We start from the raw sequence: 17,389 nt of genomic DNA on the forward strand, positions 1-17,389 counted from the left end.
TATTTTGGAACACCCCACCATTTCAGCATCCCTCAAAAACATCCACACAGCTACACTACACACACAGAGCACACACACTACTATTCATACAACTTATCACTCTCACAAAGGGTCACTTTCTTGGCAAGGCCTGTCCATTTAGTCTTCACTAAATAATGCAAATCCCACAAAGACACACACACACATAAACACACATTAAGAAAGACTGCAGTCTCTGCAGTCCAGTGAGATCATCCTGCTATCCCATTTCAAAGGTGCAGTAGCCTGCAGCGTTCTCTCCTGTTGAAGGTTAACACTCCACTTCACTGTAGCAGTAAGTGTATCTCATTGTCTGCATAAAGAATGCTCTTCATAGCCTGGTTCCTCAGAAGCATCACACTGTGAAGATCATCTTAACCGTTCGAGTGTTCAAAGTGACACTAGCTCTGGCCTCTTAACAATGCTCTTTGTACTCTGACACTTTGGGAAAGAAGCCCGTTTCAGCGCAGACGTCACTAACATATCACTGATTTATGCTGAGTTTCCAACTCAGTTACATCTCGTAATACTGAGATACAGCAAACTTAGATGACTAACAGCATATCTATTTCCATTTTAATCACCAGATGTTATTCATTAACCTCAAAACAGCCCTAAAGATTTTTGAACGTGTTCCTCTTGTGAGATGTTCCAGTTTTTTCTGGTCCTATACTGGCAAGAAAAGAAGGTGACATGTCTAAGAGAAATACAGGCTGTGAAAATAACTACGTGCGCGAAAATGCATTCTCTATATATTGTTCCTGGGCAGCTGCTCCATATGACATCATCAGACCTTCTCCTGTCACCTCTTATTTAAACCACATCCCCTTTCCTTCCACTCATAGCCAGGAGGCAGAAAAAGCAAAGCCTTTTTGTCCATCTTGCAAGAAGGTTTGTTTGTGAGGTTAACAATGAAAGTACATTGAGAGTAAAATCACTTTTCAAAGAACATTTCTGCTTAATCCTCAGTGAAAATATGGATCATCCCGGGGCCTTGAGGTCTGGTTTGAGATCATTCTCTTGTTCAGAAAAGGATTTCTTCAAAAACATTTTCACCCTGTAGAGTACAGGTCATTATTTGCATTTCCGGGGAGAGTTTAGTAGAGTTTGTTGAGTCTCTTTCTTTAACAGACCAACTGAACCTGGTAATTGACGTATCCATGCTCCATTCTTTAGAGAATTTTTACAGAACGTTGGCAATTTGGTCTAATGAGAAAACAGCACACCATTCAACTTTGAGAGTTTTTGCCAAAACACTTAAATCTAGAGCACACTAATAATGTAAATCCTTGTCATTTTATATGCTTATTTTGTATAAGTGTGAAAGTTCACACTGTTAGAATAGATAAAAGTATAGTTTTGTTTACATATAATTGAGCTAATGTTAGTGTGCTGGCAAATTCTCTGTCATTTCAAACCTGCTTTGTTTGGATTGGATACAGAAACATAGTCCAGCTTACTTATTCACTTAGCCTTTAAAACTAAAAGGTATCTAAACTCCCACTAAATTCATAAGTTTAGATTTTTTTTAGATTGTCAACATATTTAGATCATTGAACATCCTGCAAAACTTATCTAACCTCTCAACTATGACAGAGCTATGACTGAATGCATTTGTAAGTGGACCATAGATGGGTCAACCGTTGAGCTGAATCAGATGTCTCTGAACAGGGAAATCACCAAACTGTGCAAACACCAGCCACACTAGCCTGGAATGTATTAAAGTAATTGCTGAAATGAGAAATTTCACCCCCTGACTGTTTTAATGGTGCAAATTCGCAGCACCAGCAATGCTTATCACATATGTTCAGCTTCATGGTCCTTTCTTTCCTATTAGTCTGGTGCATGTGGATACCATACGGCAAGCGTTCTGTTCCCTCAGACGTCACAGACAAATGTTACGTCTCCTTAGATACCTCCGACAGATGGGCTCGAAACTTCAGGCACAACTACAGAGAGGAAGCAGGCCTTCTATCAGCACAGCTGTTTAACCCAGCTAAACAACTTCAGAGGAGCACTCAAGACGATGACACAGGCTTTGCTTAGACATGATGGTAAATTAAAGCTATTTCCCATATCTGTGACAGGGAAAAAGTGTTGTTCTAACACTACCTCACTGCTGTCTATGTAACTGTGTTCATTTGGAAAAGAAAAACAAAAGCTGATCCCAGGTCAGCACATTTACTCTTTGATAAACATGGCCACTGATGTTTTCCTGAAAGCTACATGGGAACAGGACTGCACTCCCATTTTTGCTGAACAACCACATGCTGATATTGTGTCTAAGCCCACAAACTTGGCCATGTTATCTTGTGTATACATTTTTCTCTATGTTTTCTAGACAAACAGCCTCCATACTGTTTCTGGGCAGCCACTCGAAATGACATCATTGGGCTTTCTACTGTCACCTCTAATTCAAACCATGTCTTCTTTCAGACAGAGCAATTTATCTGCATATACTGTACGCTGTAATCTCTGTGCAACAAAACTTCATTGAAGTTTCATTATTCTGGTTCCACTGCAAGATATAAAACAAAAATCAAGTGTACCAGTGGTCATCAGGAAGGAATAGCTTAGCAAAGCAGGTCAAATTGATTGATTGATTGATTGAAATCCACATGATTTAAGGAACTCGTTTATCTTCATTATACCAATGAGTAACTAGAATCATAGTGTTTTTCTAAGAAGATACATCATTTCACAAAGCAGCATAAAGAAGCATCCTTGCATCGTTGACCTACTGACTCTCCCTCTAACCAACACTTCTACATTGCTTTGCTCAATATTTACAGTATTTTCTCAATTGTTGAGTTTAGCTGTGCGCTATCTGGAAGCATTTGAGGCAGAATTAAAGCCTTGTGGCAGAGTTCAAGTCTCACAGCAGTGTGCTGAGGGACAGAGAGGAGGAGGCAGGTAAAACAGTGAGGTCGTGTTTGCATGGCTGAGTAACAATCGCCCCAGTGGCAAGCACATGGCCTATACCAGATGGAACCACGCCCTTTCTGTCAGACAGCTCTGCCCAAGCTAACAGCAGCAACTAACCTTAACCCTTAGCAGTCCACAGATCACATACGGCACAGTAGCATCAATAGATCAGCATTAAACAGCACTGTAACACAAAGCAACTCTACAAACTCATAACCAATTTGCAACCAGCTAAACACTGATCACAGCAGCTACAAACTAATAACTCACTAAAACTGACAATTGAACAACATCTGTGAAGGTGAAACTAACTTAAGTGTACAGCTATCAATCATACATGCCTTAACAACAGTTAGTATAAGATACTGCCTTCACACACAACAGCACACAATAAACTAATGAATAAACTTCCTATTAAAGTAAGTGTGTTAAAGTAAATTCATAGATATACAGCCATTGTTGAACTATATATTCAGGCTTATCCATGATATACTGCACAGAAAAAATGTGTCTTTTTTATCATCAAGTAACAAACAATGTAAAAGTATCCTCAACAGGGATACAGCGATAGTCTTAGCGTTCAATTGCGTACCTTAAATAGGCTTTAAATGTACATCATTTTCAGTATATAATTGTTTTTTAACATATATATATATATATATATATATATATATATATATATATATAACCCTATGTTTTAAAATAGAAAAATGAAATAGAAGTCTGGAATGAAGACATGTACACTCTTAAAAAGATGGCTCTTCAATGGTTCTATATTAAATACAAATTAATATATTTATAACTATAACATAATCCATTGAAATGATATTTTCTAATAGGGGTGGGAATCTCTTGGCACCTCACGAGTCCATTATGATTCAGAGGGTGGCAATGCGATTATAAAACGATTATCGATGCATCTATTTTTCTACACAGGATCTCTTTTTTCTCACTTTGTGATGACTTGGTACTTTTAAAGCAAAGTAACTGTAATGATCTACAATGAATTTACTTCCAATATCTTTTATTAATAAAACAAGGATGTGATAAGTGAATTGGGTAAGTGAACTGGAAGACTCTCATTCACTGCTTTTGTTTGGAGCACATGAGACGCTGCTGCCACTAATAACTATAAAATGCGCTGTTATGGTGAAATAAGACCCAGTGGTAGTGGATGTTCACACAGCACATGTTACAGCTGTCCTGCCCATTTTCTTTAGTGATTTTATAACTCTGGATTTGGTCGTGTTGTAGAGAGTCAGGGGTCACTGTATCAGTAAAATATCTGACAGGACGCGCGCAACACAGCGCATAAGCCCCGTTTCTCAATGAGACTGCAGGTCACTTAGCAACAGTCTCTCCTGGCTAGTAGCTACGAAAAGGCAGAGAGAGATTTAGCTCAGAGGAACATTTGGAGACTTATGCGTGTTTATAAGCACTTTAGTTGGTTTCCTGGAACGTTAAATCTGCGCTGAGAGGCTGTCAAATACTAAAAAGTTGTGAAGCAGAAGTCGCTTCTCTATCGAACTTTCCCGTTCCACCTGAAATGGTGCCGCATTTACATTCAGCGCCTCAGTCAGAATTTAAGATGGAACGGAAAAATTCGAACAAGAAGCTAGAGAATAAGAAGCAACTTCTGCCTTGTAAATCAGCCGAATGATGAGAGACATTTTACAGTAAGCTGCTCTACTTCTGAGGAAAAGTTTCGGTCGTGGATGGGAGGAAAGCAGCTATAGCTGAGCTAAAGCTTAAAGCAGAGCAAAGTCTGTGTTTTCGTTTATATTTTTAGCCTATACTAGGACATTAGCATACACTGAGACATACCGGGCATTAAATGTCTCCCAAGGTGGTTTGATTTGGCTGAAAAGACAAAATTGCTCCTCTTAACATCTGGGTTGTGCTAGTGTTTTTGTTATATGCCGCCACAGACTGTCCGGGCGCTGCACTTACCCACGTCCAAGTTCCACCCTTTGCGTTCCATCAACATTACGTTATAAATTAAAATTTAGGAAATCGTTTTTTGACATTTGTGAACCGATTCAGAATCGTTCACGTCCGCATCGCGATGCATCTAACAATCGTTTTTTCACGGATCCCCAATTTTCTAAGTTATATTGACTCCACACACACCATCTCATCTCCAGGCTTTTTATTTAATTGGTCTGTTTTAAAACATCAGGTTAGGAAAACACACAAATATGTACTTTTCCACTGGGAAACTGGACCAATTAAAGCGACAGTTGTGCCTCTGAGGGAACATTTACATTGTTTGGTTGAAGAAACCTCTTTTTAAGACTGTGCTGAAGTCGTACCCCAATTACAGTTTAGTACCTTTTTTGTGCATCAACATTTGAAAACAGCTCTGCTTACAAACGTGGATTTTTCTAAAAGTTAGAAGCCACGTTTTTGACAGAATTTCTCAACGTGTATCGATGAACTATGCGTGAGAGATGGTTGGGGGTGTTAGTCCTGTGTCAACCACATAGACAGGCATAAAAAGAGGAAGTCAAGAAATGCTGTGTTTGTGTGTGTGACCTAGACAGAGTGAGTGAGTGTGTAAAGTGTGTGGAGCACAGAGGGGGGGTTGGGGGGGGTTAGTCCTGGCTTCCTGCTCAGAGGCAGGAAGTGACCAGCTGGCCACTGTGTCTCCAGAGCTTTTTACACTGTGCTTTCCTGCATTTCAGCATACTGAAATAACCCACAGAACCAGCAAAGAAAAACAAAGTTAAAGACACTGTTACACTCACAAAAACACAAACACAAACATGTTTGATCTCCTGAACGACATTCCCAGAGTGCTGCAATCATGTTGTTTCTGGATGGGTTCTTGGTACATTGTTGGAATACAACGGGTCAGCACCAAAAAAGGTTCTATGACATCTAACAACAAGCAATTGGTTCTTTGAATTGTCATGGTTATTTACAGTATGCACCGTTGCCTTTACTAAAGAACCTTCGAATAACCCATTTTAAGGCCTGATAAAGAAGCTTGATCCTATAACTCCGTTTGATTAATCCACACCTAAAGTGAGTTCAATAACTCTCAAAAGGAGATATTTAGATGGAGAGACACGTGGAGAAGGTAATTATAGGTTTATATGAGCACTGATCAGCCCGATTGATTTAGATGCCAGGATATTGATCAGCCACTGGACAAGTTGAGCAGCTTCTGTCCATTTTTCTTAACCACAGGACAAGGATCTGGACAATACATTAACAGTGTGACTTGTAGAGAGAGGACCGCAGCAGGAAGGCTTTTCAGAATGAAACTAAACACATGTAGGGCAATGTTAGGTCTAGTTCAGACAGACTGTACATGGTGTAACTTCGTTTTTCGTGTGCGTCTGTTTTGCCTTTGTAGACATAAAGCACAAATCCTTTGTTCCAGCCCAGGGAGATCTAACAAAATCTGTGCAAGAAACAGATTCACCTCTTAAACTGCCTTTAAACCAATTAGATGGTTCTCCTCCCCACCCACAAGCAGGCAAGCTTCAAAGAGAATGTTAAATGCAGCAGAACCTCGGAGAACGCGCGGCGCAGCAGGGGTCCCTGGATCCCCCAGTTAATATGGCGCTGGAGTCACATGATTCAATCAAATTCAGTACGAACACATTTGATGTTATATCGACTGTCTGGAGGAACAATTCCTAGGGACTTCACACAGAGCTTTTTATCTGCATACAGTTTTTGTGCTGAAATTGCTGTGTAACAGCCCTATACTGTATTTCACTTCATTGCTTCACCGCAGGATATAAAGGAAAATGTTAGGTGTACCAGTGGGTCATCTAGAAGGAGCAGCTTAGCAATGCAGGTATGTGAAAAGAAACTGCCAGGAAGTTCAGAAAACAAGACATACACCATCATTCATGTCAGTGAGTAACCGGGAAAATGCCAATGTAATGTAATTCTAAAGAGGTATTTTGTACAACAGTGGGAAAACCCTCAGTGTGAGACCAGAGTAGGCAGGCCTACAGTTGAGCTTTCACCCTATGGGCATCTCATAACTTTGTCATTGATGCTCATAGTTAACTGTGTGCTGAACTGTGCCCAACATTCAATCTGTTGTAGTGTACTCTACACAAGTTCTAAAATATTCTAAGATGTTTCTAATGTCTGATTTGGGCAAATCCTAATTAGGTAAAAAAAATACATTTCACAAATGAGCACTTCAGAGTAGAGGTGGGCTATAATTAAGAGATTTTCACAATACACGATGTCACAGAATTTATTTTTTCAGATATCTGATCAGTTGGAACAGAGAAAAAAGAATGAGTAGTGCTGCATATAAAAAATTCTATCAAGAACTGTGAACTCAATCATTTTTATTCAATATTTGGCATAATGTGTTGCACAAAATCCAGTTAAATGGGACCAATTTTGCTCTCTTTATACTAAACATTCTGTTGGTCAGTGTTCTACAGGTAATTACAATATGCCCATAAAAGCATATTATACTGTATTATGACATGTCATCATGATAAATATGTATGTATGTCATATCGCCAAATTTATTATTTATCTATTTAATCTGGATTATATAGTCGAATTACAATAGGCGACAAGTTTAATCTGGTCTCTTGTACTTAGCACAAGAACAGAAAACACATTGACTTGAAACAAACTCATAACAGAAGCCAAAGTGTTCTGAAGTGACTGTTACTGATGGATTTTCAATGGATTCTATGGAGCCCTGCTGGTGACATTCTGTATAAATAAAAATAATGCGTGGCCACAACTTAGAAAGACATGGAAACGAGATAATAAAGTCATGGCTACAGCTTAGTAAGGCGTGGGAATGAGATCCTAATGTGTGGCCATGACTTAATAAGGCATGGGAATGAGACAATGAAGTCATGGCCACAACTTAGTAAGGCATGGGAACAAGATCATGCTTTTTTATTTAGGACCTCATTCCCATGCCTTACTCAGTCATGGCCACAACTTAATTCTCACTCCCACACCTTACTAAATCATGGACACAAATAAATTATCTCGGTCCCACACCCTACTAAGTCATAGATATAACTTAATTATTTCGTTCCCACACCTTACTAAGTCATGGCCACAATTTAATTATCTCATTCCCACGTCTTGCTAAGTGGTTTATTTTTATGTATGCAAAATGTCACCAGCAGAGCTCCGAAGGATTCCATTTACAAAGAAACGTGTCAAACTCACTGGCCACAGTCATATGCAACACAAATGTGGCAGATAGAGATGAGGCTGAAAGATGTTGGAGTGACCCTATAAAGCTGATGCTATGACGGCAGAATGATTATTGCGTTCATGCTGCCTGGAAAGTAGAGCAACATTTAAAACAAAGGAAAGCAAAAGTGAATTAAAGCTCCTGACAGAGCACTAGCAAGGCAATACTTTGCAGCCTAAGTCACCAAACTCTTAGAGAAGAGGAGGTGGTGAACAAGACTGGCATCAATACAACAATCTAATCTTAGCAGATGCTGATACCAGATGTGTTTGTTTTTAACTGAGTATGAAACATGAAAGCACAGATGCTAAACTTATCCCACTACAAATTCAGTAACCAAAACTGCCAAGTGCACTGCTGCCTCTGTCACAGAGCTGAGTGCTCTGCATACTTTCAGACTCCCTCGCAGCATGCCTTAACTAGAGAGCGCTCCCAAACCTTAAGACTGCTCCCAAAGCCACCTCCGCTCTCCAGCGCTGCATGCCATTCCCATCCTCCGCGTTTTCCCTCAGAAGCATGCGCCTCAAGGGACAGTTAAGGAAAGACCAACACAAAACAAGAGCAGAACAGCCCGTGTAGCCCGCACGTCTCGTTCACTGCTTTAATGCTTGCTCCACTAACCCACATCCAAACCCCCCAGACCGGCTGTTAGAAATAAACAGGCACTCCTCCCCTCAAACGCGCATCCATATCCAGCGGATTTAAGGCACATGTCCTCAGCCTGCAGTGTGAGCAGTAACGCCGTACAGCGCTCACGCCGTGCCGTCCTGTACAGCAGCCAGTATTATTGACTCTACACCCACCTGTGTACTGGCACTCCTGGTGAAAGCCCACCTAGCGCATTCCTCTCTGCCAGCAGAAGCCCCTCACGGTCGCTCAGCGAACAGCTGTAGCAGCATCCAGATCCAGCACCTCACCGAGGCTGAGTCCCGTGCGGGCCGTGTAGGGCAGGCGGAGCTGCGGGCAGAGAGTCTGGGCGGGACTGAGCTCAGCTGAACCGCTGCTGCTGCGCACAGAAAGGCGGGTTTTCTCGCTTTTTCAGCGAGGAGGGAGGGAGGTGTCCGCAGATTACTCCTCTGTCAGCGATTCCCTCTTTTCCCAGGGGCTTTCCTCCGTGGGGACATGGAGCCGCCTGGCGACCCAACAGGGAATAGCATGCACTGGGAGACTGTGGTGACACTACAGCAGCAACAGACCAGCAGCTCTTTGGTCTACCGCACTTTCAGAGCTGCAGAGAACTTGGTGATACAGCTTAAGCTTCATTTATACACGACTTCAGACATTATTTCAAACAAACGAGTCAAATAACAGCGAAATGACATGCTGTAGAAAAAAGTGATGCAGCACACTTGTTAATGGCATGATTTCACTGATGGAAATAAGGTACATCCTCTAGAGGGAACACGTGCAAATGTGACCGTTTCTGGTACATTTTATCATTCATCATCATCATTTCCTTTGTTTTAACACAGTGTATAAAACTTGCCAGAACTTCGCAGAGATCATATTTTATGTTGTTGGGTTTTTTTTTTCCAGTACCCTTCATTATATTCAGCAAATAAATCGTAACTGAGCATTAAAATGTGCAGGAACGTGTTCCCTGTACAGGATGTGCTGAGTTAGTTTCACTTAGAACATCAACAAACTTGACCAGGGGTGCCCAAACTTTTGCACACAACTGCGTTAAGCTAGATTGGCTCCACCTTCGTGGAGCAAAAACCCACTCTATTGTAGTTAGACATGATGAAGGATGGAAAGCTCTAGACTAAATGGTCTATACATAACATGGGTATAACAAGTTGGGTAGAATAGAACAGAGTCCAAGTGAAATCTGGCTGAATCTCAAATGCCTCCAGTGCATGACTTGCTCTAACGTGTAGTGCATTTCGGTGTAGAAGACAGTTTAATGACCTATGCAATGAGTAGGGAGCCAGTTGAGATTTAGCCTAAGTGTTCTGACCAAACCTGGCCTTTTATCATCATCATCGTCGTCGTCGTCGTCGTGGTCGTGTTAAAGACATCAGATTCGTGAAAACCTCCTTTGCAGAACATCTACAGAGGCCTGTACTCGTTTACATTCACTTGCTGTGAAGCTCAGTATTTCAAAGCGTGAAGAAGCGCCACCTGCTGTCCATATGAGCGCAGATCACTTCATTTCAATTTTCGTCCCCTAATCTGCTTTTAGAGTCAATTTAATTCGAGAGATCGTACCCAACACCACACATAATCATTCATCTGATAATCTCTGGTCAGAGGTCACAAACGCATGCCTCATCACACACCTGCTCCTACATGTGATGTATCTCCATGGGGATTTATGACATAATGACATGCGCTGCACAGGACCTTTGGACCAGCAGACGCAGTTCTGGTCAACTCTCTCTAAAAATAGCTCCTCTGGTTAGAACACAACTAAAGGATGTTATGTATTTTTAATATTTAGTGAATGTGATTTGTGCCATCTTTAAAGAACTGGGATGATGAATAATAAGCCCAACTAAATCAATGAAGAAACCATAGGATAGAGGAATTGTGTTTTCTTTATGTCCAGTTAGAAAAATGATCACAGCAACATCCATTAAACTGTCACAAAGAATGTAAAACATTCATCTATATCGGCCGGTCATGTGTTAAAGCAGAGAGGCTTCTTTTTGATATCAACTCCACGTCAGTCTGCTTTATGGTGTTTTTGAATTGCACTATAAATGCCATGACAACTGCAGTTACTCTCAGACCAAAGGTCTAATGATTTTTATTACACATTAGGGTTGGAGTGGGGGATTTTCCATAAGTGCTGATCTGGAATTAGTTGTTACTGCCAGAGTCCTGCTCATATTCATTATGAGAGAGCTACTAAACTGATCTCAGACAAGCAGAGTGGGGCAGCATCCATAAACCATTCTTTATCACTGCTGTTCTCCCACTCTTCTCCACCCAGTACAGTAATTCACTCTCGTGAGTGCTGGGATTAGCACTGTCTTTTCCTTTTCAGCCAGTGGAAGAAGAGTCCTGAGCACGTCTGGACTAACACAAGGGGAACACAGTCGTGTATCTTGAAACTCGGCACAGCCATGCCTTCCACTGAGAAGATAATATACTTTCTGTGCAGTGCGTTCTTCAGCACTGGCGGTGTGGCTATTCTAGGCTATGGGTTGTCGACCGACTGGGCCCACACCACCATGTCCTGCGCTCCTTTGGGCAGCTCCAACTTCAACGGCTCTTCTACCATCCAGATGGGCCTGTTCAATGGCAGTGAGGAGAAGGTATCATGTCCCTGGTTTAGTTCTGAAGAAGCTGTCAAAGGTACGTTTCAAGTCTTTCTAAAAGGCTTCTATTAAACAATACTAATAATATTTTTTATTATTATTATAATTGAATGATTGAGTGATTTTATTAAGCCACTTCATGTATTTGAAACAAATAGTGTTATTCACACCGTAGCCTCTTAAACTCCTTGAAGCCACCGGTGATTCCAAAACGCACTTGGTCATATTCTTCATGCTACATGCAGAAGGTGGGCGTCATATGAGAGCTGTAACCATCTTCCAGTCAAGTAGATGGTGATGACATTTTAAACGCTTTTAATAAAAGAAGCTGAACTCACAATTTTTTTTCTGCTGAAAGTCGACACATTTTTCCACAAATCTGGGCTAAATTATAAACAGATGGCATCTCTTCAGTGATCTGCTCTGTAAAAATTATTTTTACAAAATAATACAAACAGCATCTGAGATTTTTGGCTTTCAGGAGTACATCGTAAGCATACAGCAGTATGTGTGATCATAAAACACATGTTCTGTTAATTTGAGGGGAGCTTTTATAAAAATAAATAAATAAATGGAAAAAAATAAAAATTTGCATTTATTTCACACAGTTACTGAATAATTAGCCTTAAGATTGGGTCATGTACAGTCAGACGGACAAACCAAAATATACCCTGTAGAATGAGAGGTTAAAAGGCATTAAGCTGTGACACAAAAAACAACTAACAGTCAAGATATGTCAAGTATGGCATGACATACAAAATCCCTGGAAATATTAAATCCAATCATTTAAAAACCATGATTCATTATACCATGAGCAACAGGTAAGGCTGAATCACAGCTCCTACCAAGGTAACCATTGTCTTCCTGTCCAGAAACTATGAAACATATCAATTTCCCTAAAATGAAGCAACAACCTGTTCTCAGACATGCCCCTACTATCTTTCCACAGTACTTTTTGCATCATGATAAAACAATATTGCAGAATCATCTGCATATATTTGTAATTTATTATATATTACTTCTGTGCTCTGTAAAAAAGAAATAAATACATAAAAAATATTTTGAGTATTTAAATAAAAGAAAGACATTAATATGTTTTTCTATCTGGGCTAAAACCTTGAATTACTCATATTCTCTGGAACAGCATGGTAGAAAAATCCAAACGGTACAGCAGCGCTGCTGTTCTCTGCAAATCTTCATTACGATCATGATTTCCAGGAGAAGATCCAGGTCTTGTACAGGTCCAGCAGACATTCTGACAGTATTTTAACAATGTGTCTAGTTTAAAGACAAAGGAGCAAATGAAATAACTAGAACCTGAGAGGGAAAATGTCTGGGAAAAAAATGCGTCATAAGCAAATAATGGTGACTGAAGTTCTTATTATATAAACAGCGCTGAGTGAGATATGAAGCAAATAATGATTTGGCATGATTTCAATTATTTTTCCATTATGATAGAGCAATAAATATGTTTTAAAAATCTGAATAATCTCATCTGAAACAAGTAATCAGAGACATACTGAGGTGATTTTCAGATCTCGACTCTTCACAAAGAGCCTTTTTCCCTCTTCTCACAATCTCGATACATAAATGTCATTTTGTATTCATGTAATAACATATTGTTCAATTGTTTTTAATAACATGAGTTTTTTTTCGCAGTTAATCAGGGCGAAACATCATTCACTTGCTTTCTTGTCTGTTTGATTTGAAAGAGAAAGGTAAACAATGAACTGTGATTGTACTGAATTCTTCAGTTATTCTTTATTTATTTGAATAATTCAACTTTAAACATTTGAAGGATTTTAGGACATATTTTAATAATAATTATGAATGATTAATATAGTGATTCTAAAAATGATTAGTAAATATTTTCTCTTTGTCTTTCAGTTTTTGTAAGGTTGGAGAAGATAGGTGGCGCTGCAATTGCCCTACAAGGCCTGGTTGTTGGTCTCTTAGTGTTAGCTCTGGTGGGCTCTGCGGGCAGCATCCTGATCACTCTCTACAACTCTATCAGTAACCCATATGAAACCTACATGGGCCCAATTGGACTGTTTGTCTGCAGTGGAATAAGCGGTGAGAGATCGCTCATAACCACAAAAGAGGAAACATTTATCAGTATTTTAATGCCTTTCACCATTTTTACACAATATGCAGATGTGCAATGACATGTAGTGGAAAGCAACGTATGTAAATCTCACAAACACTTTACACAACAGTGTAAAAAATACTTTCATGTCAGATGGTGAGATAATAATCATCGCTGAGAAGTACCACTTAGTTGATCTATAGCCTGCTGTGATGTATTTATCCCGAATACTGAATCTATTCATTATTCTCTGCTCAAATTCATTTATGTTGTGTGATAAGTAGTATGATGTTCAGGTAATATGCATTTCTATTTATAGTAGTAATGTCCATAGAACATGCCTAACATAAAAATAGTTGTGAACACAGGTATTCATTTGGATAATATTGATATTAATATTGATAATATTGGCATAGGTGTGCATAATGTTCAGGCAGTAAAAAATATCCATAAACCATAAAATAAAATGTGTATGAACTGGTAGTGTAATGTAATGGTAATAATCAGAGGAAACCCCCAGGGCCTTCTAGGCCTTGTCAGAAAGCCTAACAATTTCATTTTCATTTAATATACTTATATTACGATGGATGGGACCAATTTCATGACAAAAAACATCAATCTAGGCTTTTTGGTAGTCATAGATACATCACTGAGGCCTACGCCAGGGCCATTTACTGAAAGAATCACTATAAAACTTATCCAATGTGAAACATAAATTAATGTAGCTGGAGGAAAATTTCAATAAAACATAAATAGAATAAAAAATAAAGAATGACAAAGAGCCATGGAGGAGCTAAGTGTGAATATCTATAATATCTGTTGTAACATCCTTAAATCTCATATTAAATATAGAAGTAAGAACAAATACACAACAGCCCTTACACATCAAAGCAGTGTAAAAACACATCTGCATCTGATTCATGAAATTTTCATATGACATGCAAACAAGCGAAGAATTGAGCCTAAATTATGAATCTGCATCTCATTTACATATAAAACATGAAGTACAACCTAATTCAAGTAGAAATTTTGGTCAAAAGCCAATAAAACAACAGCATTCAACAGCTTGTGAACCAATGGCTGTGCTCCGAGGTGGAGTTTGAATGCATTGCTCCCCCTACTGACCCTATTTTAGTGTGCAAATCCCATCAGCAGCGACACACACACACACACATATATATATATATATATATATATATATATATATATATATATATATATATATATATATATATATATATATATGTATATATATATACACACACACACACACACACACACACAGACACATGTATGTGCATGTAACACAAGTACATTCACTTTTGTACTGGACTGCCATGTGCACATAAGATTTGTGTTATTTTCTATTTTAATCTTTTTATTAGTATTATAGATGAAATTGATAATAGCTTGACAATGGGCCACTATGCGCTGAGAGAGAGAGAAAGAGAGAAATGATTGGTAGTTTTGGGTAGGTCACTGTGGTTGCAGTGAGCTGGTCTGGACCAGGGCCAAAGTCCAGGGCTGAATTTAGTTCCCAGTTCCCTGCAAATCATGCATTCTTCAGGATGCAGTTTGTTAATGAACCAATGCCAGTGTCTCTATTACTGGTTTTCCTCTTCATTGCCACACCCTGTTTTAGTACAGTGTTTTGCTTCTTTTTATATTCTTTCTTTTTTATTGTAGCCTCGTTTGCATTCCTGGCTCTGGTGCTGTACTTGATTAACGTGTTCGTGGTAAAGATCGGACAAAGGATGGCTACACTGAGCTCAGACGCAACCCTGCAGGATGAAGACACACACCTCCTGCTCGGCTTTTACCTTCTGCTGCCCTACATCGGTGTCAACCTGCTGGCCATCCTGCTGGTCTATCTGTACCAGCATGCGGCCTACACACAGCGCAAAGAGAAGGAAAAGCCCACAGAGGACGCTCCAAAAGATATTATGATGTTTTAACAGCTAAGGCTCACATCCAAAAAGACTGAGGTAGCTGTGATGGGTGAGATACACATATGCTAGAGAGCTCTAGTGTGTGTTGATAATTAGTGGAGACATCTGGAGAACACCTGCACCTTGCACACACTTATTACATGGACTTTATACTTTACAGCACTTCATATGTAGGGTGAAAAATGGCACAGAATGCTTTTTAGTATAGCTTTCTTCTTGCAGTAAAGATACAGTCAGAGTATTTTAAAGTACATCATGTATGACCTGACGAGTCTTTTGTTTTACATGTAATTAGATGTTGTTCTGAGGCCTGATCATTGGCTGTAACAAATGCTATCCAGTGTGCTAAGAAGCTGCATCAAGTTCACAATGTCAACATATCACAAGCCTTGAGCAAAAATACTCTTAAGATGTACTACTAGTAGTTTTGTTTTTGTTTGTTTTTTTTTGGCTGCAAATATAACAATATTATACTTTAGAGCACATAATGTAAAAGTGTATTATGCCATACAGTTTTACAAGGCAATCACTTTATATATTGGGTATCTGTGTAGAACTTTTTCTGTGCTCATATAAGTGTACATATTCATCCCTCCTCATACTTATTAATACACATTTCTCATGTAAATACAAGCATAATTATAGTGCACTTGGGTGTTGTAAACTGATCAGTAGTAGAAGAGATAATACGTTGATGTATAATGTGTGATCTCATATTTATTAACCTACCAGTTGTTTGTCAGCTCAGAAATGATCTACTCCAAACATGTAGAAAATAGTTTCCACCATAAAACTTCCAGGCCGAACTGAGTTTTGAAATGATTGAGGTTTGAATAGTTTGAACTGCATTTTTTTCTGTCACTAGGTGGCAGAAGTGTCTTTTGTTTTTAAGACTGCTTTCTACTGCACCCTGGTTAGTCTACACTATGCAGCATGTGGGGGCAGTGTAGACATACACACAAACATACATATATAGAAATAAACAGGAGTTACCTCATTTAATCCCACCGGTCACAAGTGCGATCACGTTTGTAAAGTCCTAAAATAATTGTTAACATGTTTTCTACTGAACAGTAAATTATAAATTCAATTACAAAGTTGTATTGCTTTCAACATTTGGTCAACATAATTGATCATGTGACGTCAAGTATGACTGAGAAAGAAGAAGTCTTTCTTTCAGGCTCTGCAAAAAGAAGAGCCATATGTTATGACTAAGATATAGCTACCACATTTGGTGCATATAATATTTAAAGGGTCTGTTACTGATATTCAAATAAGGCTACGTTGGCGCATTAATAACACTTCCACAGGAGAGAAATATTTGGCTGAACTGCTTCTTTAACCCCTTAATATTCCAGGCTTATTACATACTAAGGCTTATTATTCATTAATTACAGGGACTAATGGAGCTTTCTTAGGTTATAGAAGTATGCAATAAAACCTCAGACCCACCAGGAGGCCCACATCTTGGTAAGGGGTTAACTACGCTGTGGTTTGTAGTTTATCATAGCTAAGAGCTACTTTTTTTTATTACTTTATTTAAAGTAAAATGTGTGTGAAGTTCAGCTGAAAGACAGATGGTTAAGGTGCTGTTCTCAGATGTTTGTCAGTGACAAGCATGAAGTGAAATTTAAGGGGCAGTCATGGGCTGGAGGTTAGGGATCTGGCCCTGTGACCGGAAGGTTGCCGGTTCGATCCCCAGGGCCGACAGTCCATGACTGAGGTGTCCTTGAGCAAGACACCTAACCCCCAACTGCTCCCCGGGCGCCGTGGATAGGGCTGCCCACCGCTCCGGGCAAGTGTGCTCACTGCCCCCTAGTGTGTGTGTTCACTAGTGTGTATGTGGTGTTTCACTTCACGGATGGGTTAAATGCGGAGGTGGAATTTCCCCGGTTGTGGGATCAGAAAAGTATCACTTAACTTAACTTAAATATCAATT

General features: G+C 39.4%; 2 protein-coding genes across 3 annotated transcripts in view; one reads left to right on the forward strand and one right to left on the reverse strand.

Moving 5' to 3' along the window:
- ptprea (protein tyrosine phosphatase receptor type Ea) overlaps positions 1–9,187 on the reverse strand; it is a 120,254-nt gene extending 111,067 nt beyond the window's left edge. The window contains exon 1 of one of the 2 annotated variants that reach the window (XM_017701284.2): positions 8,953–9,187. The gene's annotated coding sequence lies outside the window, so the exon portion shown is untranslated. The remainder of the gene's footprint in view (positions 1–8,952) is intronic. The other variant, XM_017701275.2, reaches the window with a different exon arrangement.
- Positions 9,188–11,086: 1,899 nt separating this feature from the next.
- On the forward strand, positions 11,087–17,095 carry LOC108429522 (clarin-3). The gene is made up of 3 exons (XM_017701334.2): positions 11,087–11,452; positions 13,303–13,488; positions 15,188–17,095. The coding sequence occupies exons 1-3, from the start codon at positions 11,221–11,223 to the stop codon at positions 15,454–15,456; spliced, it is 687 nt and encodes a 228-aa protein (XP_017556823.1). The 5' UTR covers positions 11,087–11,220; the 3' UTR covers positions 15,457–17,095.
- The last annotated feature ends 294 nt before the right edge of the window (positions 17,096–17,389 follow it).

This window comes from Pygocentrus nattereri, chromosome 13 (assembly GCF_015220715.1).
Source record: "Pygocentrus nattereri isolate fPygNat1 chromosome 13, fPygNat1.pri, whole genome shotgun sequence".
NCBI lineage: Eukaryota > Metazoa > Chordata > Actinopteri > Characiformes > Serrasalmidae > Pygocentrus > Pygocentrus nattereri.

Coding starts and splice junctions, on each gene's coding strand:
- LOC108429522 (XM_017701334.2), top strand. CDS start 11,221: ATGCCTTCCACTGAGAAGATAATATACTTTCTGTGCAGTGCGTTCTTC. Junction 11,453..13,302: donor TTCTGAAGAAGCTGTCAAAG/GTACGTTTCAAG, acceptor TTTGTCTTTCAG/TTTTTGTAAGGTTGGAGAAG. Junction 13,489..15,187: donor TGTCTGCAGTGGAATAAGCG/GTGAGAGATCGC, acceptor TTTTTATTGTAG/CCTCGTTTGCATTCCTGGCT.